Genomic DNA, 27,962 nt, shown 5'->3' on the forward strand with positions numbered 1-27,962 from the left:
GAGAATTTGTGATATACTCATTTATTTATTTATTTATTTTTTTGACCTTGTAATAAGAAAAATATAATTTAAATAAGAAGAGTGAAGGTGTTATCGTATTTAATCAGTTCTACTTGTTTGATCAATTAGTGTAGCATGACTCTCATGATAAATATACTTTTATTATTTTTATTACTCACATAATTAAGTAATTAGTTATTTTATTATTTATACTAATTTTTTTCTTCCAAAAATTATAAAGATTAAATGCAATGGCTATCACCACGCTTAAAGTGGTTATGGTGATTAGGCAATGGACCACTGAAAACCTGTGACCATGACCCATTCTCATTTTCAGGAGCTATACAAATCTTGTAAGGCAATGGAATTCGACTGCAGTAATATAAGTTTAATTAGACCAGTAGGGAGGACATGATCAATCTGGGATGGACCTCCTATTAAGAGTCTAGTGCCGACAGCTGTTCCTATTGAAAAAAATTTTATTTATAATTTTTGTTAAAAGTTTTAAAATATTCTTACTCAATTTCTAATAATACATATATATTCTTATTGTTTAAGGTCGTCCTCCCTCATATAATTCACCGTCACCGTAATCTATCATCTTAATTACCATTCAGTCGATAAAAGGGAGGCTAACTTAGGAGCTCTCAAAGGTCCATGGCAACATAGTTTATGGGTATTTCTCAACCTCCCTCATAGACTTACTCTCCTTTATTCTCTTATTCTCTTATTAAACTGCATTTGAGGGTGACATTTTTGTTGCTCATGAAACCTTTAATTTCTTGAGAAGACAGAAAATGGGGAGAATTGTAAGTGGCTTTCAATTTCCGGCAACGCAGAAGCGCATATCTGAGAGGGTAGAGTGGCATTAATCAGTGAAGGGAGGGAGGTTCTTCACTTCTATGGATTCTGTGAAAAAAAAAAAAGCGGGTAGAAACAGAACTCAATGCAAAGTTAATACTACTACAACATTTTTTTTTTTTCCCTAGTTTATACTACTATAACATTAATCACACAGGGTACTTGAGACCTAATAAAATAGTGGTCCCAAAAAGTACCTACTTATGCTATCTGTAATTTTAAAATTCCCACCTCCTTGTGTGAGATGACATTAGTTCCAAAATTGTTAGATCTTGGTGGAGTAATAAAAAAAGGGTGGGCTGGCATGGCCTGGCATGCACCGGAAGATTTGGGATTCAGTTTCCAATAAAATTTTGAGAGCTAGTCTTGGCTTTACATATATGACACTATCATTTTGACACACATGCTTTGTGATATTTGTGTGTTTTCAAAATTTCTTCTTGATATATATCTAGTAGACTTTCAAACCATTTTAGCAATAAGTGTATGGAGCGGGATGACAATGGAGCGGGTTTAAGTATTCCGTATCGGTTTAATTTTTTCAGATCTCATTCTCATCCAAAATTGATTAAATGGGGTATCCTCCCACCTGTCCACGCCTCCTTTAAACTCTCACTTAAATATTTGAATCATTCCACTATAATAGAACCCCAAATTTATGCACAGTAGAAGTTAATCTTTCTAGAAAGGATAAAGAAATGACTAAGGAGTGAAAACAAAATATTTAGGGTTCCATTATTATAGCATTACACACACACACATATATATATATCTAGGAAATTAATTTAATTAACCTCCTACCCTCAAACCCATTTCCACCCAAATTCCATAAACGGCCCCCAAACCAGCTTTAAATAGGGTGGGGCCGGTACCTCCCTGCGGGGTAAATTGACATCCTAGTGTATGTAAAACTTTCTTTATTAAAATAAGAATTGTCTCACATGACAAACAAGATTGTCACAATTTGTTTGTCAGAAAATAAAATCCGGATTAATGATCGAGTTGAGAATAAGCAAGCTAAAAATTTCAAGGTCTGAAGTAAGAAATGATTACAAAGTGTTTTTTTTTTTTTTTTTTTTAAATCTAAAAGTGAAAAAAATAATGGAAGTCCCAAAAAAACTACACTAGCTTTAAGGCTCTGTTTGTTTCGATATAAAATATTTGTTTTGAAAAATATTTTCTTTTCAGGTAAAATATTCTTTTATTTTTATTTTTTCGATATTTGGCAAAGGTCAACGTCGATTCTGAGGTTGAATTCATTGGGTGGGGTATATAAAATAATTTGTCAAAAATTGATGAATAAGTTATTTTTGTTAAATTTTAATATATTTTTTCTTGGTAAATATTTTACGACAATCAAACACCATCAAATAAAAAAAATATTTTACATCCAAACAAACGGAACTTAATGTGAATTAATATTACATTTGAAAACTAAATATTGGTTTAATATCCTATCATATATTACATTTGACAACTTAATATTGACTAATAATATCATATCAAATCGATCAACGCAGAGAGTGAATAAAACCATCGATCCTTCTCCTCATCTCATCCGGATTAGCACCCACAAGCCTATCAACCTGAGCTCCTTCCCTCATCAGCAAAAAGGTGGGCATGGCCTTTATGTCCATCTTTGAGGCTATCTCCTAATAAAATCCACATAAAACCACTCATGTAATTTACCAACTTGTTTTCTTCTTTAAAAGGAAAAGAAAATAGGTAATCATTCAAATTGAAGTGTTAAATTTTTAATTATTTTAAACAGTGATGCCTTAAAGATGCAGGGATGCAATTAAGGCAGGTTAGATAAGCGGAGAGGTTAATCCAAAGTTAATTCAGTGTTTGGAAGATCAAATTGAAAATCGGGTTGGGAAAAAATAAAATAAAATAAAAACCAAGCATTTATGTAGCACAGAATTACAGAGCATTCATAAAATAGTTTTCTAATGATAATTCTACTCTTAATATAAGAAAATAGTAAGCTATCATAATTTTATTGTACAATTGTTTACATGCGAAGCGTATGTATAAAAATTCTGATTAGGCTTAGGTAAACAGTTCCATGATAGCTTTGGGTTAATTTCTTGATCTGAGTCTGAGTCCAATTAACCCAATTAAGTATTTTCCAGTCCAAACATGTAAAAAACCTCTCTGCATTTGGATTAACCCATCCAAGTTGCACCTACCTCTTCTCTCCCTCAGTCCTCACCCAACCCACCCAAAAGAATAAAAAATAAAAATAAAAAGAAAAAAGAAAAATAAAAAAATTGAACTTTTGTTGTATGTAAAGCCTCCAGTCTACTAAATAGGGCTGAAGAAAAAAGAGTGATACAATGAAAAATTATTACATAACCCATCTCCCGACCATGTAATTATATATGTCGCTGCATGTAATTGGTTGGGATTTTGTAATAATTTAGGCACATTTTCAAAGCATTAGATTGTAAAGTTTTTTGATGATTGATACTACTTCTGATCCAGCGTTTAATTAGTTATTCTCACTTACTTTAGACAAAGTAAAGAGAAAAATCCCATCCATCTCTTTCCTTTTTTCACCCCATGTCGCCACACGAGAGACATGGGGCGTGAAAAAAGAAAATTCTATCAACTTGTTCCTATCTAGGATAATAAGTTTATGAGTTTGGTCATACTTCACCACCGAGAAACCAAAGAAGGATCACAAATGATTTCAAAACGCCAATTTACATAGTGTAGCACATTCTGAGAAGCTATATATACCATCAATAAACACTAGACAGATAGATCAACTTTGGAGTTAAACAAATGGTGAAGCTCATGACATTAAACCTAAAATAACTTCCCTGTTACCAAAACAACATATTTAGTCTATGAATTATCATTATTATTAAAGGATTACCTTGACCTCATCCACATCCACTAACATAAACACAATATCTTGGTAGCTTAAGGCCAGTTCTTCAAAGACTGGATTCATGGCAACAGAGGGCATGCACCATGAAGCAGTAAAATGTACTACCACCTGCAATTTACAAAAACACACCATCAATAAAAAATTTAATTGTAGTATATAAATCATGTAATTAATACAATCAACAACAAACTTTAATTTTCAAAGCAGTAAGGATTCATATATAACTAGAAAGGGTTTTGAAACATCAATTGTTTAAGACTTGAAATTCTGCTCTTTTTACATTAACCGGCTGATCCCGAAAAAAGCATGGATTAATAAAAATGCATTATTTAATGATATCAAAAAAATAAAATTACCCAAAAAAAAAAAAAAAAAAAACAACAAGGCTTACCGGGTAGTCTTGATTTCTAGCTAGAGTTATAAAGAAGTCCCATATTTCTTCAGAGTCAACTTTTACAACCCTGCACTTTCTAAGCTGCCCATTCTCTCTCATCCCCTTATTCTTCCTTCTTCCTTCTCTTTGTTAACGTGGGATGACAATGATATATATAGAGAGGTTGGGATTGATAAGAAATTATATTTGATATATATATTTGTATTTTATGCTGTAGGTTTTAGATGAGAATGGAATGAATTGATTTGATTTGAGGTAGGACCTTCTTTGAAAGCTACTTATTCTCAGATATCCAAAAAAAAAAAAAAACCTTCTGCTTTATCCAATTCTATGGTCATCAAAGTCATACAGTGTTTAAATAATCGGATTAATATGAGAGTTGAACTACTAAACATTTTTCTTGTTTAAATATATATTTGTTGCTAAAATTATCTTCATACTTTATTATTTCTTCAGAAGAAAAACTTGAGATATTTTCCCCCCCGAAGTGTAGTCCCTATAATGTAACTGAAACTGGAATATGCAATTGATTTCACTATATAAACTATGAGAGTAAAAATGTCAAAAACAAAAAGTACATATCGGAGTGAAACCTTCCTCCTCTGTGACTTGACCAGTTAATCTCTCACTCTTTTAGTTTCAGATGACATGGTTGCAATATGTAATGGGGATATAACTTTATGTACAAATGGACCCCCCTAAAAGATTATAGTGGTAATACATAGGCAGAGCTGGACAGGTTTTATAGAGTAATTAAGGTCGTTGCACTTAAATATGGATAATTAATGTGATTGGAACGGTAGCCATGATAATCTTGTCGTGGTGGGGCTTGTGGCACACATGTCAATAAAACATTGCTCATTTGATTGTAGTACGGTCGGCGGGACCCTTTTTTTTTTTTTTTTGATTTTTTTGGTTGGTAGCATAGCATCAGTGCCCATGTTGGTCTGCCGACCCATTACCCATAACATCAATAATTAAGCTAGCAGCTTATCCTTATCAACATTGTGGTGAGAGTTGTGAGATCGACTAGATGGATAAACATGTTGGAATTCAATTAAGGCAGGCCTCTCGACATTACTCATTATTATTTGAATCATATGTAAATAATATATTTCGGTTGCCCCCCGGGCTCATATAAGTTGGCTAAGTAGCGAAAACAGTGTATAAAGACTTTCTAGATATGTCTCTAATATTTTATAATCGTGTCTATAATTTATATATATATATATTTTTAAATTTTTGGCCAACATATCTTACTTGACATATTTAAAATATTTGGTCAATATATTCCGGAGAATCGACTATCACATCTTACACTTTTCATTTTCTATAAAGTGAACATTATAAACACGCATCAAAGTATTCAACCTCTATTTAACTTCGAAAGAACAAAAACACAAGTATAGTGACAAAATATGATAGTAATATCATTTATCATATAACATTTTATTATTATTTTTTTATTTTTATATTCGAATAGCACTATCTTCTAATTTATGGAGCTTTAGTATATAATTTATAACTTTAGTATATAATTTATAAATTAATTAAATTTATATGATTGTCTCATTCAATAAGTATATAAATGAAAATTTTCATTTATATTAATCATGTCCACATTGTGTTTGTGTCCTACTTTTTAAAGATTTAACCAACATCATGAACATGCATCAAATTATTCAACCTCTATTTAACTTCTAAAGAACAAAAACATAAGTATAATGACAAAATATGATAGTAATATTATATATAATATAACATATATTTTTTTATATTTGAATAGCACCATCTTCTAATTTATGTAACTTTAATATATAATTTATAAATTAATTAAAGTTATATGATTATCTCACTCAATAAATATATAAATAAATACGTTAATACATCAAATCTTTAAAAAAGTCTTAATACATTAAATCTTTAAAAAAGTCTCCTTTTTTAAAGATTTGATGTATTAGCCTATCCATATGGTATGCAGCTATTAGTACTTTTTTAAAGATTTGATGTATTAACCAATCCATATGGTATGCAGCTATTAGTATATTGAAATTATTCTCCTGCTAGGTGTGGTAATTGGTCTCTCATATTTTCTTCAGGAACTACAAACAAAGCAGTTCACTGCCCACCTAGTGTTATCACATGGCTTAGTTAACGACGATTTAGCTAGTTGGATATTTCAGTTACGGAGTATGATATAATAGATAGAGTGAGATGATTTTAAGAGAGAGAAAATTTTGAAAAAATAAAAATTGAAAATAAAATTCTCAACTTTCGTAAAAATGGAAGAAATGGAGATGCGGGGTATCGATCCCCGTACCTCTCGCATGCTAAGCGAGCGCTCTACCATCTGAGCTACATCCCCAAGTTGAAAAGTTGTCCCTAGATATCGTTTTTGACTCTTCCCCCCGTATTTTTTTAAAAAAAAATTCCCTAGTGATTTGAATGTTGATGAAATCGCCCAATTGATATGTCGTGGCTACTTGTTTTGATTCAATTATAGTAATTGTCGTTGGGTAAGCAGTTTGTTGTATATCTGGATTAAATTTACAGAATAAAACTTTATTTTCGTTGTGGGGACTTGAATCCAAAACTTTCTTATCAAGTTAAATATTTATTAGTATGTTGACTATAGCGAATTTGATGTTAATAAATTTCATTTAAAAAATATATAAACTATTTGCTGAAAATTTATTCATAAACCCAATTGGTCCAGCATAGATTTCTAGGTCCATTCGATGCAATTTCACATTAGTTCTTCTGTCTATTTATATACCAGTGAAATTTTAGGTGTAAATTTTATTTATATTTTATGCAATAGGCATAAAATTTTAAAAATAAAATAGAGCTCCATACTAAGTAATATACGCCATGCAATAGGCGTAAAGTATAAATATACACACACACATATATATATAATTGGGTTTATGAATGTACAGGTATATAGATGTTCAAATACCTATTTGGGTAATTGTATTTTTATTTTATTTTATTTATTTATTATTATTTTTTTTTTTTGAAAATTTGCATAATATACTAAGATTTTTTTAATATTAAATTAGCTTATTTCATGTCTTGCTTAATTAATGCCCTTCAATTGCTCGACAAAAATGATAATTATAAATTAATCTCAAAACATATTGTTTACCCAATTTCAGTGATAATGGTGCTACTTACGGCGAAGCATTTGAAACCCTGATTGTGAAACTATGTTTGTTGGTTTCAATTATTCTATGGAGTAACTATTTCTTCTGAGCTTAACTGTCTCCCCTGTTCAGATTTGACGCTGTTTTCTTTCAATTCTTGGATCCTTTTGCGATAATGTTTCATATTTATTTGGTTGCTGATATTTATTTCAAAGGTAGTCAATTCTGTTTCTGAAATCGCATCCTTCACTTTTCAGGCATAATCTTTAACACAGGATGAAGGCGGGTTTTGTGCATACATCTGACCCTTGTCATGTCCAGCCCCGCAATGGTGAGAGTCTCGTGCACTAAACTACCACCTTTTGATTTTTTACACAAGACTATAAATTGTATCCAACCAGTATGGTCTCCGACAAATTTGGACTACATCAAACCATTAAATTGGGATTTCTACATATGATAGAACCTAATACTCAAACCACTAACTTACAGTTTCTGCAAAAAAAAAAAAAAAAAAAAAAAAATTATCCCTTCTCTATATATTAATTCTCTTTGTTACTCTCTTAGCAAACTTTGAGCAAGTACCCTCTTTATGCTATATTGCTATTTATCTTAGTTTTATGTTCTTTGTTGGATGAATTGTTTGACAGTGATTGGCTTTCACTCACTTTATCTTAGTTTTGTTTTCTTTACAGAATCTCATTCTTTGAACTAGCTGTTGCTTGTGCATTATGAACTACTACTAATTCATTCCGTTACGTGATTAATTTGATATATATAGCTATCATTTGTCCCTTCTTATTGGACTTGCTTGTTGGCTTCGACCACAAGTGACATTGATTGTTTGATTTATGGTCTATGTGAATAAGCAACAACTGAATACATTTTTGTTTGTAATACTATGCATGTCCCCACCTCATTGATTCATTCATATTCTTCAATAGCATATCACATGCTGCTTTCTGATAGCAGGAGCCAGTATGAGCATATTGCTTTGCAATCCACTATTATATGTATTTGGATTACAGAGAGATTGTATTGAGTTAATTTGTTAACATAGGAGTTTCCATGTAAATTATGCGAAAATCTTAAACAGATTCAGAACCCTTGCCATCTTTTCCTTGAGGAATATCACAATCCAAAGTTTTCTTGGGAATTCTCATCTCTAAAATTATGCCATTGTTCACATGTGCCTCTATATTCCTCCCATCTGCATTTTCTGGCAATTCAAGCCTCCGAACGAACCCATGTTCCCACCAGTGCCCACTTTTCCAGTCCTTTGTCTTGGACTCTCTATGCTGCTTCCATTGCCCACTAATCTCCACAACCTTCCCATTTTCGACATGAATTTGAACACTAGTCTTCCCAATTTCTGTTAGAACAAACCAGTAGCATCAATGATAAATCATCACCATTGCCATAAGTAGTTTTTGAAATAAATCTGTGGAGTCTTGACCTTATCCCCAACTCTACTGACATAATCCCATTTAACATGTCACTCAAAAATCAGCTCTTGGTGAGTTTATAAGTTGTAATTTCTTTGCATGAAACCAAATAGAAGACACACCAATGTTAGGATCTCCTTGCTTGATAAAATATACCTATGAAGCCATGACATGAATATTGACCCTGACTCCATTTATTTGACACCTGACAACATATATGTTGCAGCTTTCTTTGTTCATGAAAATGAAATCCATGGAGGGTATGTCCATTCCAAGTGATTTAAAGCCACAAAAATATTGAAAAGGTTGTTACGAAACTAACCTGGTAGTTCTGCTTTCAGTACATAATCTGTATCTGTCTGCAACCAGTCAACAGTACTCTGACCAGAGCTCCGAAGTTTGGACAATAGTGTATCTGACTCAAACTCCCACAGTGGGAAGGCATCGGAAGGATCAAAAAATTTTCCAAACAGCAATGGACCGAAAAGCGAACCATCACCAAAAACCTTGTGAACTGTTGGACTACCTTTGAGCATGAAGGTTTGAAACACATCTTCCTTCAACGGAACGCACCATTTATGTGGATCTTGATCTTCTGATTGAACTTCAAGCATTCTGCAACTTGTCATTGCAGGATAGAAATTTTAATATTTTCAGGATTGTGGAGAATAGAGTTTGAGATGTTGTGCTTCTTATAGTGCAGGAGCTGTCCTTGGAAAAAGCATAGAACAAATTCTCTTGGAATATGTGGAGTACTAAAGCTAGAGGAATATTTCTTTTCTATGTCTTGCTCACTGGTAAGAGAATTGTGGCAGGCTAATTAGGCATGGCAGAATCCTTGTGGCAGCCCACAGCCAATAACTGGCCGTCTTCTTCTACAGATGACGTCGCAAATTAGAGGTGGCAACTACTACTTGTCAACATACACTAAACCAAGCCACAGGTTCTTTGTCCCATCAATTTCTCTCGCTTTTTGACTAATTTGTTTTGGGCAATGTCTATATTTTTTCTTCAATATGATTGTAGTGTAGACCTCCATAAATAACAATTGCAAGGTGCATGAGGTAATAATACTCCTTTATTATTGTAAACCATAAAACTTTATAGTAATTTGGCTTGAAGGATTCTGTGCATGCATATATTATGAGTTCACGATGGATTAAGACTCTTATAATGCATAAATATATATATATATATATATAGGTGATGTTTTTCAGTTTGTTCACTTATAATTGGCAGCCATAATCATTAAGAAGTTGGATGAGGCTGGAAAATCGGAAGGCCAAGAAGATGGCATGGTACAACAGTGCTTTCAAATAAGGTTCACAGAGTCCGGTAAGTGAATTAATTTAATCTGATGTTGCTTTTCTTGTATAATCTTACCATCTAGTGCATTTTCTTTTGCGTAATCTTCTTTGCCAGACCTTTTGAATGGAAATTGTCACGGCCTCTTACTGTGCCATGTTGTGTGAAAGGAATACTTTCCGTGTATTGGGTGTTTATTGTCATAAAGCACCTACTCTCTATGCTTTTTCCTCAACTTTATATTAAAGTTTGGCAAAATACAGAGAAGCTATGTTCAGTGCAATGGTTTTGGTATTGGCATCTCCATATTAACTTTTTCTAAAAGCAGGATAAGTATCAATTTGATGGATGTTTGAAATTATGGCCATGGGAATACTAGAGCCACTTTTAAAAGTGAGGTATGTCTAGAAATGTGTGTTCCCAATCAAAAGATAGATGGGCTGATCAGTCAGTGCCAATCTTGACACTGAACCATGGTTTATGGAACATTATTTTGAATGGACGTACAGTACTGTAGCTAATTGGAGAGAGAGAATAAATATGTACAGTACTGTAGTTATATTACAATAATAAACCTTTCATGATTGAGCCAATTGGAAAAGAATATTGAGAAAAGAGTCATATCTTCTATCTTCTTTATGATAATATTTAGTAGCTCAATCTTCAATTGAATAGTCAGTGTTGGCCAGTTCATCATATCTTGAAGTAATCTTTCTGGAGCTTGTAGTTTCCTGGAAGAAATGACCAAAGAGAAACTATGAGGGAAAGATAAAAAAAAAAAAAAAAACAGAAAGAGTGCATGGATGGAAAGATTTAGGGGTTGTTTGTAGCAGTAGTTATAAACCTTGAGGAGCTAAATATTTTTCCTTATTGACTCGTATGTCATTTTGGGACAAAGGCAAGGATGGTGTTAGTGACCGGTAACGGTCTTAAAAATTAAAAAATGCAAAGATTATTCGAACAAACAACATTATGATGAAGAAATGGATAAAGGTTTTTCAATTGATTTGCATTATTTAGTTCATCATATTGGAACGTTAATCTACAATGCAGAGTTACTAATTTTGGAGCTTAATTCCACAGCGTGCAGGGTTTTACAAACTATTTAACTGTGTGTTTTGCATTGTGAAACAAATCAATTAGTACTAATTTCAGAGCTTCCACTGCTTGGAAGGTTGACAAACTATATAACACTGTTTTGCTTTTGTGAAACAGATCAATGACTAACATCAGCTATTTGAGCTTATCGCCATGCTAAACAGTTGGGTTACGATCAACTGAAAACAGTTTTGAACTAAATTTCAACGGAATTGCGCAGAATATCATATCTCTGTTCTTTGATAAGATAGGCAGTGTTCACAAACCATTATTGATAAAGAAAATGTGTTTTCTGACTTGGATGAGTACATAGATGACTAATTGCATCTGTTAGTTGTGGTTTTGTTATCAGCCTGTTGTATAACTGTCTACAACCACTTGAAACTGCATTCAAGACCTACAAAAATTATGCCTCCAGAGTAAAGCTACAGAAAAACCATCAGAGAAGCAACCTTTTTGTCTTAAAGTTTGCTATCAACTTTGAGCAGACGTTTTGTCACTGGTTTGAATCACTGAACTCATGATCTATTTACCTTTTCTCTTGCCTCTAAGATGTCATTTATAGCAAGTTTTCTCTCCCTATCCTTCCCAAGAGAAATTTTGTTACTTTCTAGCTGTCGAAATGGGTGATTTTAGACCACAAAATTCTGTGACCTAGTAATATTTTTTCCCAAAGGTTTGTAAGTCTACTCAAAATATTGTGGGAGTTATTTGCCTTGAGACAAAAAAAAAAAAAAAAAAAAAAAAAAAAAAAAAAAAAACATTAAAAAAAAAAAGGGTGTCCGAGTATATTTAATAAGTTTGTAATATCATGTCATCATTACAAGCGGCGTAATTAGGTTTTTATTGTCTCCAAGAAAGTGATCAAATATTTAATGTGATCAGTGAGCTCAAATGAAAACTCTAGGTTATTTTAAATGTCATTCTTCCAATTTGGTTAATTTTAAAGCAAAGAGAGTTGCACAATAATACTCAGTCGAGCAATAATACTCTGTCTGATCAAATTGGCCTACTCCTAGTCCGAATCCTACATGTAATATCACGTAATTACCTAAATTGTTAATATTTTATTTGCTCGCTAAAGATACCAAAAATAAAAATGAAAATATGAAAAAAAAATAAATATGAAAATCTATTCATCTTCTTTGTTATGATGCTATGTACGAGCTGTGTCCCTCCATTCCTGAGAAAGGGTAAGCCCCTTCAACAGCAGATCTCGGATACCATCGTCCAGAGTTTTAGAGGCAGAGTTTTCGCCATTGCTTTGCTAAATCGACAAAGTGACGAATCAAACCTAAAATCAACAAAAGAAGGGCTTATGCTTTAGCGATGGCTGGCTACTATGTACAGCCATAATCTCTGGGCAGTATTATACTATCCGTTCCACCAGATGAGACTGACTCCCTTATTATAAAGGATAATACCATTCTCTCGAGAATTCTATTTTCGTGTTAGCCTTGAATTCGTTAATGAAAAATTCAACAATTGATTAAATAATAGGCTTATTGATTGTATTTTTTTAAAAAGTATATCGTTCTTTGTTTTTAAGAAATTTCGAGTACAGCCTCCAAAAGGATTTTCTCCCAAAAGATGTCAAGTCCTACCCTCTCCTCTAACACCATGTTCATCATCTCCTCTAACACCATTTTCATCATCTAATTTTTAATTTTCAATTTGACACTCCACCAGACCCATCATCAACTCCTCACCGAGTATGGCCTCTCAAAGGATCTTCTTCCAAACGATCTCAAGTCCTACCCTATCCTCTAACGCCATGTTCATCATCTAACTTCCTGTTAGTTTTCTTTTTGGTATCTTTAGCGTGCAAATAAAATATTAACAATTTAGGTAATTACGTGGTATTCCATGTAGGATTCGGATTAGGAGTAAGCCAATTTGGTGTTGTTAAATGCAACGTTGACGCTTCTTTTTCATCTTCAGTTGGGATGGGTGGCGGGGAGCCGTTTTTCGTGATTCCAATGGCTCTATTCTTCATGCTGTTGTCTTTAAGCATTTTCCAGCTTCTTTTCCTTTGTTTGTTGAGGCATACGCCTTCAGGCTTGCAGTTATATGTGCTAGAGTGTTCTCCTTCCTTCAGGTTTGGTTTGAGAGTGATTCCAAGCTCCTTGTGGAAGCTTTGAAAATGAGCAGCAGGTGGCCTTCTGTTCTTTCTCCAATTATCTCTGACATCCGGTATGACCTCAGCCTTTTCTCGTGTTAAAGTTTCTCATGTCTGCATATAAGGTAATAGAGTGGCCCATGCTCTTACTTCACTCTCATTTTCGGCTATGCAAGCTGATGATGTTCTCTCTCAACTTCCTCCTGAAGTGTTTCAGTTAGCAATGCTTGATTGTTCTCATCCCTGTTGTTGTTAATGCTTTCTTTGTTTGCCAGGAGAAAAAAAATAATAAAAAATAAATAAATAAATAAAATAAATAAAATTTCGGTTTTACCTTACTCACTTTCTATACTCTTTTAAAAACCTATCATACAAGGTGTGTTAATAGTTAGAAAACCCATCACATAAGGCATGTTGATAATTTGGGTCTCTAGTATTGCTACCCTTTGCATATTACTTGTTAAATTCTATATATATGTACTTAAATTACCTAAATTTACCTCAAATGATGGAAAGCAATATATATAGAAAGTTGATTCTTTTTTTTTTTTTCATTTTTTTTTTCTTTCTTAATTTCTATACGTTCTCTTCTAAAGTTAAACAAACTTTTTTTATACAGCATTGTTTATATTTGAGTAAAATTAACTTTTCTTTAATTTTCAATTCAATTAAATATTTTTCTATAATGAGATAGGATCTATTTATTGATATACAATTTGTTTCTAATTCAAAAATGGTTTATTATCCTAATCACTGGTAATATCTTTTCCCAATGTTTAAGTCTACTCAAAATATTGTGGGAGTTCTTTGCTTTGACGATGACCAAAAAAAAAACCAAAAAAATAAAAAAAAAAAAAAAAGAAGAAAGAAAGAAAAAAAAGGTATCCATGATAATATTTAATAAGTTGGTGATATCATGTCATCATTATAATCTGCGTAATTAGATTTTTATTGTCTCCAAGAAGATGATGAAATACTTAATGCGCTCAATGAGTTCAAATAAAAACTCTCAATTAAAGGTGCTCCACTTTCACTATCTCTCAAAATGAAATTACAAACAAACTCTTATCCCATACAAGTTTAAAAAGTGAGACTATTCTAATTCATGTTTTATCTCACTCACTTTCTATCTCTCTCTGGACTCTTTTAGAAACATATGAGATAAGGTATGTTGATAGTTAGAAAACCTATCACATAAGGCATGCTGATAATTTGGGTCTCTAGCATTAGTGCCCTTTACATATTACTTGTTAAATTCTATATATATATTTAAAATACCTAAATTTACCTCAAATGATGGAAAGCAGTACATATAGAAAGTTAGGGCTTTTTTTATTTTTATTTTTTATTTTTTATCTATAGGTTATTTTCTAAAATCAAACAAATTTTTTCTATACAACATTGTTTCTATTTGAGTAATATTAAACTTTTCTTTAATTTTCAATTCAATTAAATATTTTTCTATAATGAGATAGGATCTATTTATTGATATACAATTTGTTTCTAATTCAAATATAGTTTATTATCGTAATCACTGTCCTAAACTTTTCTCCTTTTATTTAAGGATAACCCTTCCTCATAACAAGAATTTTGTCAATTATTCTCAACTTGGCATCCCAATGGATAAAATTTGATAGATTGATAAAGAAGAAAAAATATTTTCAAAATCAACTAAAAAAATTATATTCTAATGAAAAAAAAAATAGAACAAAAGTAAGAAATTAGAAGGGTTAATGACTGATTAATAGATTTTTTTAGTTTTCTTCAATGCAACTTGTCTTAACAAGTTCAATAACTCTTTCCAATTAAGACATTCTATCATTAGTGCGATCTTTCATTTTGAGAGAGAGAGAGGATTGGAGGTAACATGGGAGGAGTTGAAGAATCTAAGCGCAGAAAAATCCTACGTTTTGGCATCCTAACCCTAAAGGAAAGGGCAATTATGAAACTAAAAATTATAAAATTAAACTTGACGTGATGTGAGGGTTACTTTGTAATTTTAATTTAGAGAAAAAAAAAGGTGAAGCGTCTTAGGATTATACTGAAGGGCGAAGCAAATTAGCTAATTTTTTCTTTTCAACCATATCTATTTTCATGTTGGGATCCAGATAGGAAGCATGTTGGGATCCCGATTGGAAGTTACCATAATAGGAATTTCCCTTTGTTGTTCATCCCCCAACAGTACCTTGTATATTGAGACTCTGGCTGTTAATTCAAAGTGATCTTGAACTTAATTACTTCAATTTTTGTGTGTGTTTATAACTAAGTCATTCCGTGTCAATTTAACCAATTATAATTCTGGAAATTTTTTGGCATCTTCTCTTCCCCTTTCTTTTAACATATCTTAAAAGTAAGGTTCGGTTTGTTTTTTTTAGTATATGGTTGTCATAAAATATTTACTAAAAAAAGAAAAATTAAAATTTAACCAAAATAACTTATTCAACGTTTGTCAAACACCGAAAAAATAAAAATAAAAAATAATAAATAATAAATTTTTTTTTATAAAACTAATAGGGTAAATTACACTAACCTCCCTTGAGGTTCAGTTAAGTTACAATGACCTCCCCTCTTGTTTGACAAATTACACTGACCTCATTTCAAGTTTAAATCTTTATAACAGAGAGTATCCATCCATTAACGGTCGTTAAAGGTTAATGCCAGGTAAATGTTAGTAATTGCTAATGTAAGTTGAAAGTTATTAAAATGTCCTTTTAGTTATTATGAAGACAAATTTGACCTTAATTACTCAAGTAAAATTACTTAAAAACCTTCCATGGTTGCTATTACATTACCTTCTTCTTTAAAGCCTTTTGGGCTCTCTGCGATTTACTTGAATTCACTGGAGCCACTGGTACAAGCTCTCTCCACTCAACCTTTCAAAAAAAAAAAAAAAAAAAACCCCCTCTCTCCACTAATTGCTTTTTTTTTTTTATTTAAAAAAACTCATAATTGAGTTACTTCATTCTTCATGTATTCCTTATTATGTAGAGTGGAATACAAGAATCACCCAATATCAACACCCTAGGAAATATAAATTTTTTAGGTGTCTTGGCTTTGGACTTCGTTTGTAACCAAATGCAATCGGATTAATTATAAATGGAAGGTGGAGATGATCTACTACGACCAAACCTCCAATTATAAATGATCCGATTATTTGGTGCGTTTGAGTTTTAGCACCAAATCTGGGTTTCTGCCATACCCATTTGCTCTCTTTCTTATCTTATTTGGATTGCCTTCCTAAATCGTCGTTGTTGTCACCAATCAAAACCAAATATATATACACCAAATAAAATAAATATATCCTCTCTCTCTCTCTCACTCTCCTTTCAAATTGTTTCTCATCAAACAAATATATTTAAGTATATATATATCCTTTCAACTTATTTTTCTTGGACATAGCTAGGGATAATTTTGTCTTTTCAAAGTTCATCTTTTTGAAAATAAAATACAATAAATATATTGAGGACATATATGTAATTTTAATTGAACGGTTAACACCATCCACTTGACAATAATAATAGGGGAAGGTTGGTATAATTTGACAAATAGAAAGTCAATGTATATTGAAGAAACTTTAAAAGAGATTAGTGTAATTTTCCCAAACTAATATATAAAAAATGAAGTTATGGAACTCAAATTGAAATGGACTAAAGTAGAACCTTAACTTTTTAGACAAACTATCAAAGCGTGAAATTATTTTTAAACTTGTCAATTTATAAAACTAAACTCGTTAAAAAGCACTTTATTGGAAAGTAAAGATAATTTAAGGAAAGTACAACATTTTGCATTCACATTACCTCAAATTAATTAATACGATCATATATGATTAAATTGATCTTAAAATCACCTTCCTTAATTGCATAAGATATCGAACTAAAAATCACCTCATTTAAATGCCCAAAAAAACATCACTTTTTTAGGGTTTTTTTTTTCCAAACCGGAGTCCAACACAACATGGCGGTCAACCACACCTCCTGAAGAAAGAAAGAAGGTTTCGATATGCTATCTCCCATAAAAGTCCAAAGCTTCCTTTGATGTTCTGAAGACGGCTGGCTCCATTACGCGTCATTCTCGCTTTATTGTAATGATATTGTAATAGTATAGAGAGAACAAAAAATCCAAAATCCACACTCGAAATTCAAACCATACAAAGAAACTTGCTTTTTAAAAGTCGATTTCGTATTTGCCAGTTTTTTTTATTTATTATATGTACAAGCACCTTCGGAGAAATTGTTTATTTTTTTTTCCTTTGGGGAATTTGTCTTGGTCAACTTACCTCGCTTGCGTGCATATTATATTTACAGCTAAAGAGCTCCTTTTTGGTGGATCTGGTCATATATGAAGACCCAAGTGAAGGAATTTCTTGTGGATTCCTTAATCTGGGTCGGTCAATTTTTGGGGTGAAGCGTATTGATTTGAATAATTCAGTTCATTGGAGCTCTTAATCTCTTATTGCTTTATTTTGGTTGGTGGTGGGTATTATTACATCTATTGTGTTTTTGATCCAATATATTCGGCCTCTCGTTGGTAGGGAAATTCTGGTATTTGGTTGATTTTATATGTTAGATGCCAAGTTTTGAATTTTTATCTGAAATTTTTTGGTGGGTCAGCAACAATTTATGTTAGAGGTCTATGGTTGGGACATTTGAAGGGCTTTCCTGAGAAAAAATCGAATTGGGTCGTTGATAAATGCTGAAAAGATTGCAACCTTTTGTGTGTTCTGGGTTGGTGAGTGCTTTCTAGGGTTTATTGGTGGAGATTTGAGGAATAGAACATACAGAGGTTTTGGGTTTCTTTGAGAGTGTTGTTGGTATTGATGAAATGAAAAGTACAACCTGGGTTTGTGACGCTGACTTAAGAACAAATGGGTTCCAGGAGAGTTGTTTGTTTCATTGCATTTGTCCTGCTTATCATTTTCGCAGCGGCAGGTTCAGAAGGCAGGAAGAAGATCAATGACCTAGTTTCCGGCGACCGAATTGATTCATATTCTTTGGAGATAAATGAGGACATGGTAGTACACTTTTACTTCAAATTTGAGCGTTAAATTAACTGTTTCATATTGCAATTTGGTTCATTTTATTTTCCCAATTACTTGTTTTTTCTGGGATGATCATTTTCTTTTTGGCTTCTTTAAGTAGCATAACTTGTATGAGGGTAGGCTAAGCACTTCTCTTTTTTTCTTATTTGTGCTAATAGACTACAAAGCTATGTTGATGAAACTTTAGATATGTAATCTACAAATGAACACGCGTCTATGATGGAGCCAATAATATTACAATTTCCGCCGTCTAACAGTAACACTTATTTCCTATACTAGTTCTAGCATTATTGCTCTAGCATTCTTCCTACTTTCCTGCTCTTGTATCAATAGTCCCTTTTCTTTGAATGAGTAAATTTTTTATATTAAAAACAGGTGCCAAAGAGGGCACTGCACACGGACATGCAGGTATACTGGAGGAGCAACTGAGTTCCTCTATGCAAACTTAAATCATGAAGTTTAACGGATCTATTATTATTAATTTGTTTTTTTGAAGAGTTCAAATTTTGAAATAATTCAACACTTATTGTTTTTAACTTATGGACTGGCATCGTTACATCTTCAAGGTGTGCCAAGACTCAGGAAACTTCTACCTAGTATAGCCTTGAAGCCCACAATCAACCTTTCAATTGGTCATGGCACCATAAATCCAGGAATTTTTTCTTAAGATGCTTACTGGTATTAGATTCCGGTTAAGTGAACTTCGTTTAGGAGGAGTTCTGTGGCTCAAGCCCCAAAAGAAGTAAACAGAGCTGTTCATTGTGTTACTGCTTCATTGAACAAACTCTTCTTCATACCCCAATTGGGCTTCAGACCTCTCCATGTTCTCTTTAATCTTGACAAGATGGAAAACTTGCTCAGTTTTAAATATCCTTGTCATCTTTGCTTGATTTTTCTAATGTCCAAACGAATTAACCATAAATATTGATTAGTTGAGGAAACAAGTATCAATGTAGGGTGTAGATACTAGGGATTTCCAGGTGAAAATTTGTATTTTCTGTCTGATGTAAGACTTAAATTCATATTCTGAAAATATATTGCTGAATCTACTGAAAATGGGAAATGCAAGAATATATATATATATATATATATATATATATATATATAAAGGATTTATTTCTGTAATTTAATGATTGCTTGCACCGGCCTTCACTGAGAAGTTTACTATCTTTCAACTGCTTTATCATACATCAACACCTTGTTCTGAGCACACAAGAAGATTTATTTTTTTTCATCTGTGTGTTCACAATCAGACTTTTAGAAGTTAGTAACCTTCTGGGTGGAGTTATGCGAGTATATGCGGAGTATATAAGTGAAACCATGCACCAAAGGCTGTGGCCTAGTGCTACTGCCTCGCCTTCAAAGTAGAATGTCGAAGGTTCAAGTCCTTGCAGGGACAAGTTGGGTGTGTGTGTTTCTTGCCAATGAAAAAGAAAAAGAAAAAGAAAAAGAAAGTGAAACCCTGCTCTGGCCTTCACTCAGAAGTTTTCTATCTTTCAACTGCTTTGTCATACATACTCATTTCCCTTTCATCTTTTTTAAAGTTTCAACATCCCTTGTTTGTGAACTTTCAAGTTCTTTTCTTACTGCTAGATAATCTTTTATCCAATTTTATTCTTGTATGACATAATTTATACATACATGTAGGGATTATAGCCTGTTGAGTTGTGTTCTGCTACATCTTTTGGGAACAACTCTATTAGTAACAGAAATGACAAATTTGGTATTTTTATATATATTACTAACTTGTTGTTGATGGTCCTTACCCAAAAAAAAATGTTATCATTGATGGTGATGTACCATTCAAATTAATATATCATATTCCATGAAGCGATCCTTCTGGCAAGCTTTGGAAGATAACCCTAGTGTGGATTTTAAAATGCTAGTTGTACTTGTACTTTAGTATGCAAAAAGACTGAAATCAGTTGAAATTTCTTGCTGCAGGCAGAGCTATTATGGGCCAATTGTAGGCTAGAGTTGATTCATGCAAAGGAAGCTGTTGAAGACCTTGAATCATATGTCCCAGAGGAGAAGTCCAGTAGCAGCAACAAAATCATTTTAGAAAGTAGATCATTGACAAAAGAAAACATACAGAAATTTATTGGTGTCCTACATCCCCAGGTAAAGCGAACGCTGTTGGGTTGTTTAAGAAAGAAAAATATACTCCCCGTTGTCACTGGGGAAGAGAGTGGCTCTAAGAATTGGTACACCAAGTATGTGGAGTCCCTGCTTGCCAGGCCTGATTCTCCTAGTCGACGTGAATTGGTTCAGAGTCTTGCAAAAGCACCTGCTTCTGCTCCTGCTCCTGCTCCATCCCCTGCGGTTCTTAGTCCTGCTCCATCCTCTCGTCCTCAGGTTCCTAGTTCTCAGCGCCCTGCTGCATCTCCAGCACAACCATTTTTCCCTTCAAATGTAAATGATTCAAGTCTGCAGCCTACAGCTGGTGGACATTCTTCTGCAAGTACAGATTCTGCTACAACAGTACAGTCAAATAAGAAAAATAGTATCCATAAACCAGTTATTATTGCAGTTGTTGTAACTGCAGCAGTGACATTTGTTATTATGGTGCTACTCTTTTTGTGCTATACTAAGACCTGTAGAACTGGCTCTGGAGCTGGGCGAAATGATGAGAGGCCTCTTCTCAGCTTAAGCTTAAGTGACTATTCTAATGGTATATATATATGTATATAAATTCTCTCACTCTTTATTGTTATAAATTTCATATGCAAATTGCCGTTCAGATTTGAGTAAAAGATTTTGATCTTTCAGGTTCTTCACAGAAGTCATTTGCTTTAGGAAATTCAATTAACAAAGAGAAGCTTGGTAATCAGTCAATTCAGACCAATTCAAATCCTAACAAATGGGCCTCACCATTGGATGAAACCCTGACAGTTGTTACTGTTGCTGGTGCTACCAATATCTCAGCGGAGGACTCTGCACAGCAACCACCGGCTCTGAAACTCCCTCCTGGGAGGTTGGCAACTTCTCTGAAGCGCCCCCCTCTTCCTCCTGGACGGGCAGATCTCCCATCTCCTGAATCGCCTTCCATAAATCCTCCTCCTGGCAGGAACGTTCCTCCCCCTCCTCCTCCTCCTGTAATGCCGTCCTCTCTGAAACCTTCTGGCAGCCCATGTCCTCCGCCTCCAGGACCTCCTCCTCCACCTATACCTTCTGGCATCAACACTGGTCCTCGACCACCACCACCACCTCCAAAAAGTGGTCTTCCTCCACCCCGGCCACCTGCCATAGGCTCAAAGCTACCTCGACCTTCACCTCTTGGACCGAATCATCCTTCAGAAGGTGATGAAGCCGGTGTTCCTAAAGCAAAACTAAAGCCATTTTTCTGGGACAAGGTTCTAGCCAACCCTGATCATTCAATGGTTTGGCATCAGATAAAATCAGGGTCATTCCAGTAAGTTTGTCACTCCCTTTTTTGCCCTTTATTATTTTTTTGCTTTTTATTTTTTGTGTGTGTGCACTCGTTTTTCTTTCCTTTTCCTTTTTATTGTTCTTTAGTGTTGGTCATGAACATCTCTAGCTGCCAAGAATATGACTAACGTGTTTATCTAAATGTTACAGGTTTAATGAAGAAATGATAGAAACACTATTTGGGGCTGCCCCTGCTGATAAAAACAAAAATGGGCCCAAGAAAGGGTCTTCATCCCAAGATCCTTCAACTCAGTATATCCAAATCATTGATTCAAAAAAGGCGCAAAATATATCAATTCTTTTAAAAGCATTAAACGTGACAACAGAAGAAGTTTGTGATGCACTTCAAGAAGGTTCTCTCTCTCTCCCCCCCCTTATGTTCTGCTGTTAGCGTATCTGTTTTGGTTCATAGTTGATGCATTTTGGTTTATTATTCCAAGACAAACGCACAAATAATCAATTAAAGACATGTATTTGTAAAGCACAATTTTGGGAATATGTTGGTAAATTTTGTACTGGTCGGAAAAATATATATATATAAATAACATGCTGTAGCACAAATTATAATTGCTAAATTTTAGTTCTAATTTGCAAAGGGTGTAAGTAGGATATTGAAAGATTTAGAGTTAATGTGGAAAAATATTTCAAAAGTTAGAGTTAACGGTCTTTATTAAAATTTGATAAGATTTATTGGTGATTGAAACATAGTTCTGTCATTTTCAAAGATGCTTCATGATTTGTGCAGTACCATCAGTTTCTGTTGGGAAACTGGATCCTTCTTGTGGAGAACAAAAATTAACTATGATATTGTGCACATGGTTTTAGAATTTTTTGCAACATGTTTATTAGGCCATAACCAATAGGATTTAACAAAACAACATTATGCACAAATGTGGACCGGAGATGCTAAATTTTTTTAAGTTAATCTATTGACTAATATCCAACTACAAAATTGGGGAAAAAAGATTTTTTTTTTTTTTTTTGGTATGAGGGAAACAGAAAATATAATTCAGAAGCAAGAATATACAATATGCCTGGATGTCATTCATCAGGCATTAGTGGGTTGATATGCAGTAAAATCTTGGTGTGTCATTTTGATGCTTTTTCTTAGCTGTGGAGTTCTCTGTAGTACTTCTTTGCAGATTCCAACACACCAAAGGCAGTGTCTAATTTATCTTAGTTGTATCAGGGAATGAGCTTTCATCAGAGCTCCTTCAAACTTTGTTAAAGATGGAACCAACAGCAGAAGAAGAACTAAAGCTAAGGCTTTTTAGTGGTGAACTTTCTCGGCTTGGACCTGCTGAGCGTTTCATGAAAGTCTTGGTTGACATCCCATTTGCTTTCAAAAGGCTGGAATCATTGCTTTTCATGTGCACTCTTCAGGAGGAAATTTCGATGATTAAGGAGTCCTTTGTGACCTTAGAGGTGAGTCATTGCTCTGAATTCCATCACTTAATTTTTTGTCTCTGAGGTTGTAGCAATTTTTCCCTCAAAGTTTTATCATTAATATTTGATGTTGACTGTTAATTATTTAAAGCATAAGAGAGTAAGGGTTCTCCTGTCTTTTAAAAAAAAAAAAAATTTAATTGATTAATTTCTGGTGTTAAAATGATCTTTTATTTGTTTTCATTTGTTTTATTTTTGGTCGGAGGTACTCTGCTGTACTTAGCTTAGATGTTAACCTTTCTCCGCTTAATTATGAAGAAAAAGGACACTTTTTTTTCTCCCCCAAATAAATTAAGTCAACAAAAAATAAAAATAAAAAAAGCATCATTTAAAACTATTGCAAAGGAACAGGAACAATTATTTTTTACCTGAACTGATTGGGTAGGTAAACTGTCCTTGTTAAATAAGCAAAGCTTAATTGCTTAGCGTAACAGCAGCAGAAACAATAATAAATAGCAAGAAAGGGTCTACAGAATATAACTTAAGGTATAATCTAATTGTCAATATAAAAATTGATTCTAACTCTCTAGGGAATCTATATTAATGATAAAATTGAACATCAACAAATATGATATAATCTAATTACACATATGGAAACTGATTAAAAATCCCTAGAAAAATCCAAAATAATGATAAAACCAAAACTGAAATATTAACAAGAAAAGAGTGAACATTAGGAAACAATTTCCCAGAAAATCTCCAATGGGTTCGAATGTTTGAAACCATTGGTTTGAGTGTTTCCTTCATATATTACAAAAAATTATTTAGCATTTCAATCAAAGCTGCCAAACATGTAATTCATATGTGAACTTTGGTCAAGTTTCTTGAAAAAAGTTCACAAAGGATATCATGTTTTTATGTTGTAAAGCCTTCCATTTGTTGGTCTTCCTACACCCGCCCCGCCCCCCCCCCCCCCCCCCCCCAACACACACACAAAAAAAAAAAAAAAAACCCTCGTTTTAGACCATGCTCCCAAAAGTCAGTTTCTTCTAAAGACAAAAAAAGAAAGAAAGAAAGACAAGAACAATCCAAGGGGAGTCAAGTTTGTAATTTAGTAGGCATGGCCGGGCTCATGTAGAGGTAAAAGATGTTCAAGAAGTGAGTTGGTGAAAAGAAACTTGTCATACTTCCATTGCTTTAAATTCAAAATTAGAATTTTATAGATCAGAAATGTATTTGTTTCGGTCCTACAGCAATGGGCTACACAAAGAGGGGTAATCCTCCCCTTCCCATAAGCCCCTCGAACCCGGATTTAGATGGGATCCGATCTCAAGCCTGGTATGATTACCAAGAGATCTCACTAGCTAGCCCAGGTGTTACCTTCTAGAAGTCAAAATGTCAAGTACCTAAAAAAGAAAACAAAAAGATTTTGTGACACTGATTTTTTATTATTTATTTTTTTCAGAAGTGATTTTGTTACAGTGATGTTTAAGGTAAGCCAAGTGTTAGGTTCGTGCCATGGCAATGTACTTTTTTGTATTATTTAATATGTTCTCTTCTTGTGACACAATTGACAGCGACATTTCTTGAATAGCGAGTAGTCTTAGGAGCAAGATGAACTTGCAAATTACGTGCTACTTAATCTGAGTTGGGTCCTGTTTTGCTCCACTTGCTTAACAGAATAAGATTTAGAAGGCGGCTTTTAGATCAGTTCATATATTAATTAACAAGTTTCAAAAAGCCGAGGGGTAATCTAAGTAAGTCCAAGCTGTTCACGATCAGCTTGTCATTTGTATCCTTGTATGATCTATACAGAATTGGCATAAAATGAAACAGAAAGTGGATGGGTTGGTACCACCGGAAACTCTGGATAGGGAAAGAATTTGTTTCTTCTTACATTTATGCATGTGTTCATTTGTGTATTTAATGCGTCGTGTATATGTGTTTTATGAATAGATAAAATAAGAGAATCTGAGAATGATGTACACACAGTCACAGCTTATCATGTTACTCATTTATCAGTTCTGCATTTGACATAATCCGACTGTAGTTCCATTTCATGCATTTGAAATTTGTATTTAATGTCTGATTTTCATGCTATCTCTGGTTTATGCTGCAGGCTGCTTGCACAGAACTCAGACAAAGCCGGTTGTTCCTCAAACTCCTGGAAGCTGTTCTCAAAACTGGCAATCGCATGAATGACGGAACATTTCGTGGAGGTGCACAAGCATTCAAGCTTGACACACTTTTAAAATTATCGGATGTGAAAGGCGTAGATGGAAAGACCACACTACTGAACTTTGTTGTTCTAGAGATAATCCGCTCAGAAGGTGTACGAGCTGCCCGTGTAGCCAGAGAAAACCAGAGTGTGTCTATCATCAAGTCTGATAATCTCAAGGACTCTTCCCATGATTCAGAAGAACAATACCGCAGTCTAGGTCTTCAGGTGGTTTCAGGCTTGGTTGATGAGCTTGTGAATGTCAAGAAAGCTGCAGTTTTGGATTCTGATATCTTAACTGGAACTGTTGCTAAACTTGGTCAAACACTCGTAAAAACCCGAAATTTCCTAAACTCAGATATGAAGAGTATAGATGAAGAAAATGGGTTCCACAAAATTCTAAAAGATTTTGTACAGAATGCTGGGATTGACATCACGTGGTTGCTTGAGGAAGAAAAGAGAATAATGGCTTTGGTGAAGAGCACGGCAGATTACTTTCATGGGAACGCTGGGAAGGAGGAGGGCTTGCGATTATTTGTTGTTGTTCGGGATTTCCTGATAATGTTAGGTAAGGCTTGCAAAGAGGTGAAAGATACTCCCAGGAAGCAAAATAAAATGCCGAGCAAAGTAGGTTCAACAGTGCCACCTTCTTCAGAATCCCGCCAGCCGCCTGCCAATCCTCATCAACGGCTTTTTCCAGCAATTAGAGACCTGCGGATAGATAATTCTAGCTCAGATGACGACAGTTAGTAGATTCTTCTAGGTACAGGTATATGAGATTTTTTCAGTTGTCAAACAATTTTTTTCACTTCTCCTACTCCATTAATTAGTAAGTAACATTTATTAAATTGTTTTTCTCGTCGTACTCAGGTGGCTAAGAGTTTCCTGAGTAGCCAATGAGAGATAGGATGCCTGATTCTTCATTGGCAACAATTGTAGTTGATCAAACGAGGCATTGGTTTGAAAGGGTTCTGAATCCATGATCAGCTCAGGTGCAAAGGTAAATTAGGTCAATCAGACAGGACAGAAGCTAAAACAATGTTATCAACACTTCACCTTCAATGTTTTATGGAGCAAGGGATTTGATCTATGGAGCTACATTTATTTTAACCCTATGAAGCTCCATTGATGTATTACTACTAGTTAGAATGGCTTTTTTGTTGTTATTCATAATCATTTTTTTATACAGTTTTGTTGATAGCTTTTTATGTTTGAAGTTGAAGAAAGTAGCCAGGGTATTGTTTCAGAGTTTAGGGATTGCTCCTCCATTGCCAATGTTAGAATATGTTGTATTGTCACCAGGATTGCTTCTGTCCTTGGGTATCTAGATTTCATTAGTGATGGTGGGAAAATGTATGAAAAAGAAAGAAGTTACTATGGTGGAGATATATATATATATATATTTTTTTTTTAGCTCATTGATGGAAGTTACTGTAGTTAAAGAGATGCTCTACAATGTGTGCTGACTGAATATTATGCAAAAGAAGGGTACAAACTTCTTAGGCCATTTTTTCAACTGGTGGGTTTTGTTCCAACTCAAAATTCAAACTAATTATGAGTATCTTTGTATGACATGGCATGAATCTCAAAAAAGAAAAATAATAATAATAAACACGAGACATTATAATAAAATAACATTTAATATATTAATATATGTATAAATCCTGTCTTTTTTTATAAAAATAAATAAATAAAACTGAAAACTACATGTTCTGAAAAACATATATATTTTACAGCATGCTCCTAATCACATGTCAAGCCACATTACAACAATTCTACAACACTCCTTAACATTTCTGACACCTTCTTGACAACCCTAGAGGAGTGCCTGAGCTTCGTAGTTCTCCCTGTTTTAACTTAATTTTGGTTTTCTTCTTTTCTAATTAGAAAAAAGATAAACAAAAAAATAAAAAATAAAAAGTAGGTTTCCTCATTCTTTACTTAGGCGCCGTTTGGACTAAAAATAATAATAAAATAAAATAAAATAAAATAGTTGAGGTTTAAAATGGTTGTCAAGAACTTGATTCAGGGCAATGTCTGCGCAAGCCTAGTGAGTACTGAGTAATATAATCTTGAAATTAATCGAAGGCTAAAGATGGTGGAAGTGGATGCCAAGAACCCTAACTAATTAACGAACTAATTGTAAATGGAGAGCAAACAACTTGCACTTGTCGCCCACTTCCTCCTATAAATAAGATCAAAACGTCACAGAAACTATTCTCTCCCTTCACATTTTCAGTCGTTACTTCTTGAATCTTAATTGCCACTTGAAATTCCATAATGCTTGACGATTCTTTTGTCGTCCAAATTTTGTGTTCTGATGATAGGGCAGAAACCCAAGAAAGCCCACCAATATTTTCTCGAGAAACTGTTCCTCCAGAAGAAGAAGAAGAAAGAAGAGAGAAAACTGACCATCATATTCCAGCTCCTGTTGAACAAGAACAATGTTACCCTGCAACAAACCCCATCACCCAGACCCACACAGCTCTTACCTCTGCCCCTCGTCACCCATCATTCGAATCTCATGGCTGCTTCACTCTTCAAATCATACCCTCCTCTGATGACAATGATAATCATGGTGGTACTGGTAAAGAAGATACAGTATACGACTCTATTATGGTATA

At 33.8% G+C, this 27,962-nt stretch overlaps 3 protein-coding genes, 1 long non-coding RNA gene and 1 other non-coding gene across 6 annotated transcripts; 2 read left to right on the top strand and 3 right to left on the bottom strand.

The window, feature by feature from the left end:
• Nucleotides 1-2,206: 2,206 nt before the first annotated feature.
• On the bottom strand, nt 2,207-4,310 carry LOC132308470 (thioredoxin-like protein CXXS1). Its single transcript, XM_059806556.1, has 3 exons — nt 4,152-4,310; nt 3,746-3,868; nt 2,207-2,513 (listed from the first exon to the last, which is right to left on the bottom strand). The coding sequence occupies exons 1-3, from the start codon at nt 4,251-4,253 to the stop codon at nt 2,373-2,375; spliced, it is 366 nt and encodes a 121-aa protein (XP_059662539.1). The 5' UTR covers nt 4,254-4,310; the 3' UTR covers nt 2,207-2,372.
• A 2,136-nt stretch (nt 4,311-6,446) lies between these two features.
• On the bottom strand, nt 6,447-6,519 carry TRNAA-AGC (transfer RNA alanine (anticodon AGC)). Its single transcript has one exon. It is a non-coding gene; the product is annotated as a tRNA-Ala (tRNA).
• Nucleotides 6,520-8,208: 1,689 nt separating this feature from the next.
• On the bottom strand, nt 8,209-9,422 carry LOC132308472 (21.7 kDa class VI heat shock protein). The gene is made up of 2 exons (XM_059806559.1): nt 9,068-9,422; nt 8,209-8,672 (listed from the first exon to the last, which is right to left on the bottom strand). Exons 1-2 carry the CDS (start codon nt 9,372-9,374, stop codon nt 8,389-8,391), a joined length of 591 nt encoding a protein of 196 aa, XP_059662542.1. The 5' UTR covers nt 9,375-9,422; the 3' UTR covers nt 8,209-8,388.
• Nucleotides 9,151-10,843, top strand: LOC132308473 (uncharacterized). The gene is made up of 3 exons (XR_009482440.1): nt 9,151-9,285; nt 9,444-9,688; nt 9,985-10,843. It is a non-coding gene; the product is annotated as an uncharacterized LOC132308473 (long non-coding RNA).
• A 6,354-nt stretch (nt 10,844-17,197) lies between these two features.
• Nucleotides 17,198-26,756, top strand: LOC132308471 (formin-like protein 5). 2 transcript variants are annotated; one of them, XM_059806557.1, is made up of 7 exons: nt 17,198-18,278; nt 20,250-20,976; nt 21,075-21,717; nt 21,885-22,087; nt 22,924-23,159; nt 25,240-26,107; nt 26,209-26,756. In XM_059806557.1, exons 1-6 carry the CDS (start codon nt 18,132-18,134, stop codon nt 26,086-26,088), a joined length of 2,805 nt encoding a protein of 934 aa, XP_059662540.1. In that variant the 5' UTR covers nt 17,198-18,131; the 3' UTR covers nt 26,089-26,107; nt 26,209-26,756. The 2 variants fall into 2 exon arrangements, with proteins under 2 accessions (XP_059662540.1, XP_059662541.1); XM_059806558.1 differs by having other exon boundaries at nt 25,240-26,101.
• Nucleotides 26,757-27,962: the final 1,206 nt, after the last annotated feature.

The sequence above is a fragment of the Cornus florida genome, unplaced genomic scaffold (genome assembly GCF_030987335.1).
Source record: "Cornus florida cultivar Cherokee Brave unplaced genomic scaffold, ASM3098733v1 CherokeeBrave_3.0.0_Hap2_Chr05, whole genome shotgun sequence".
Classification (NCBI taxonomy): domain Eukaryota; kingdom Viridiplantae; phylum Streptophyta; class Magnoliopsida; order Cornales; family Cornaceae; genus Cornus; species Cornus florida.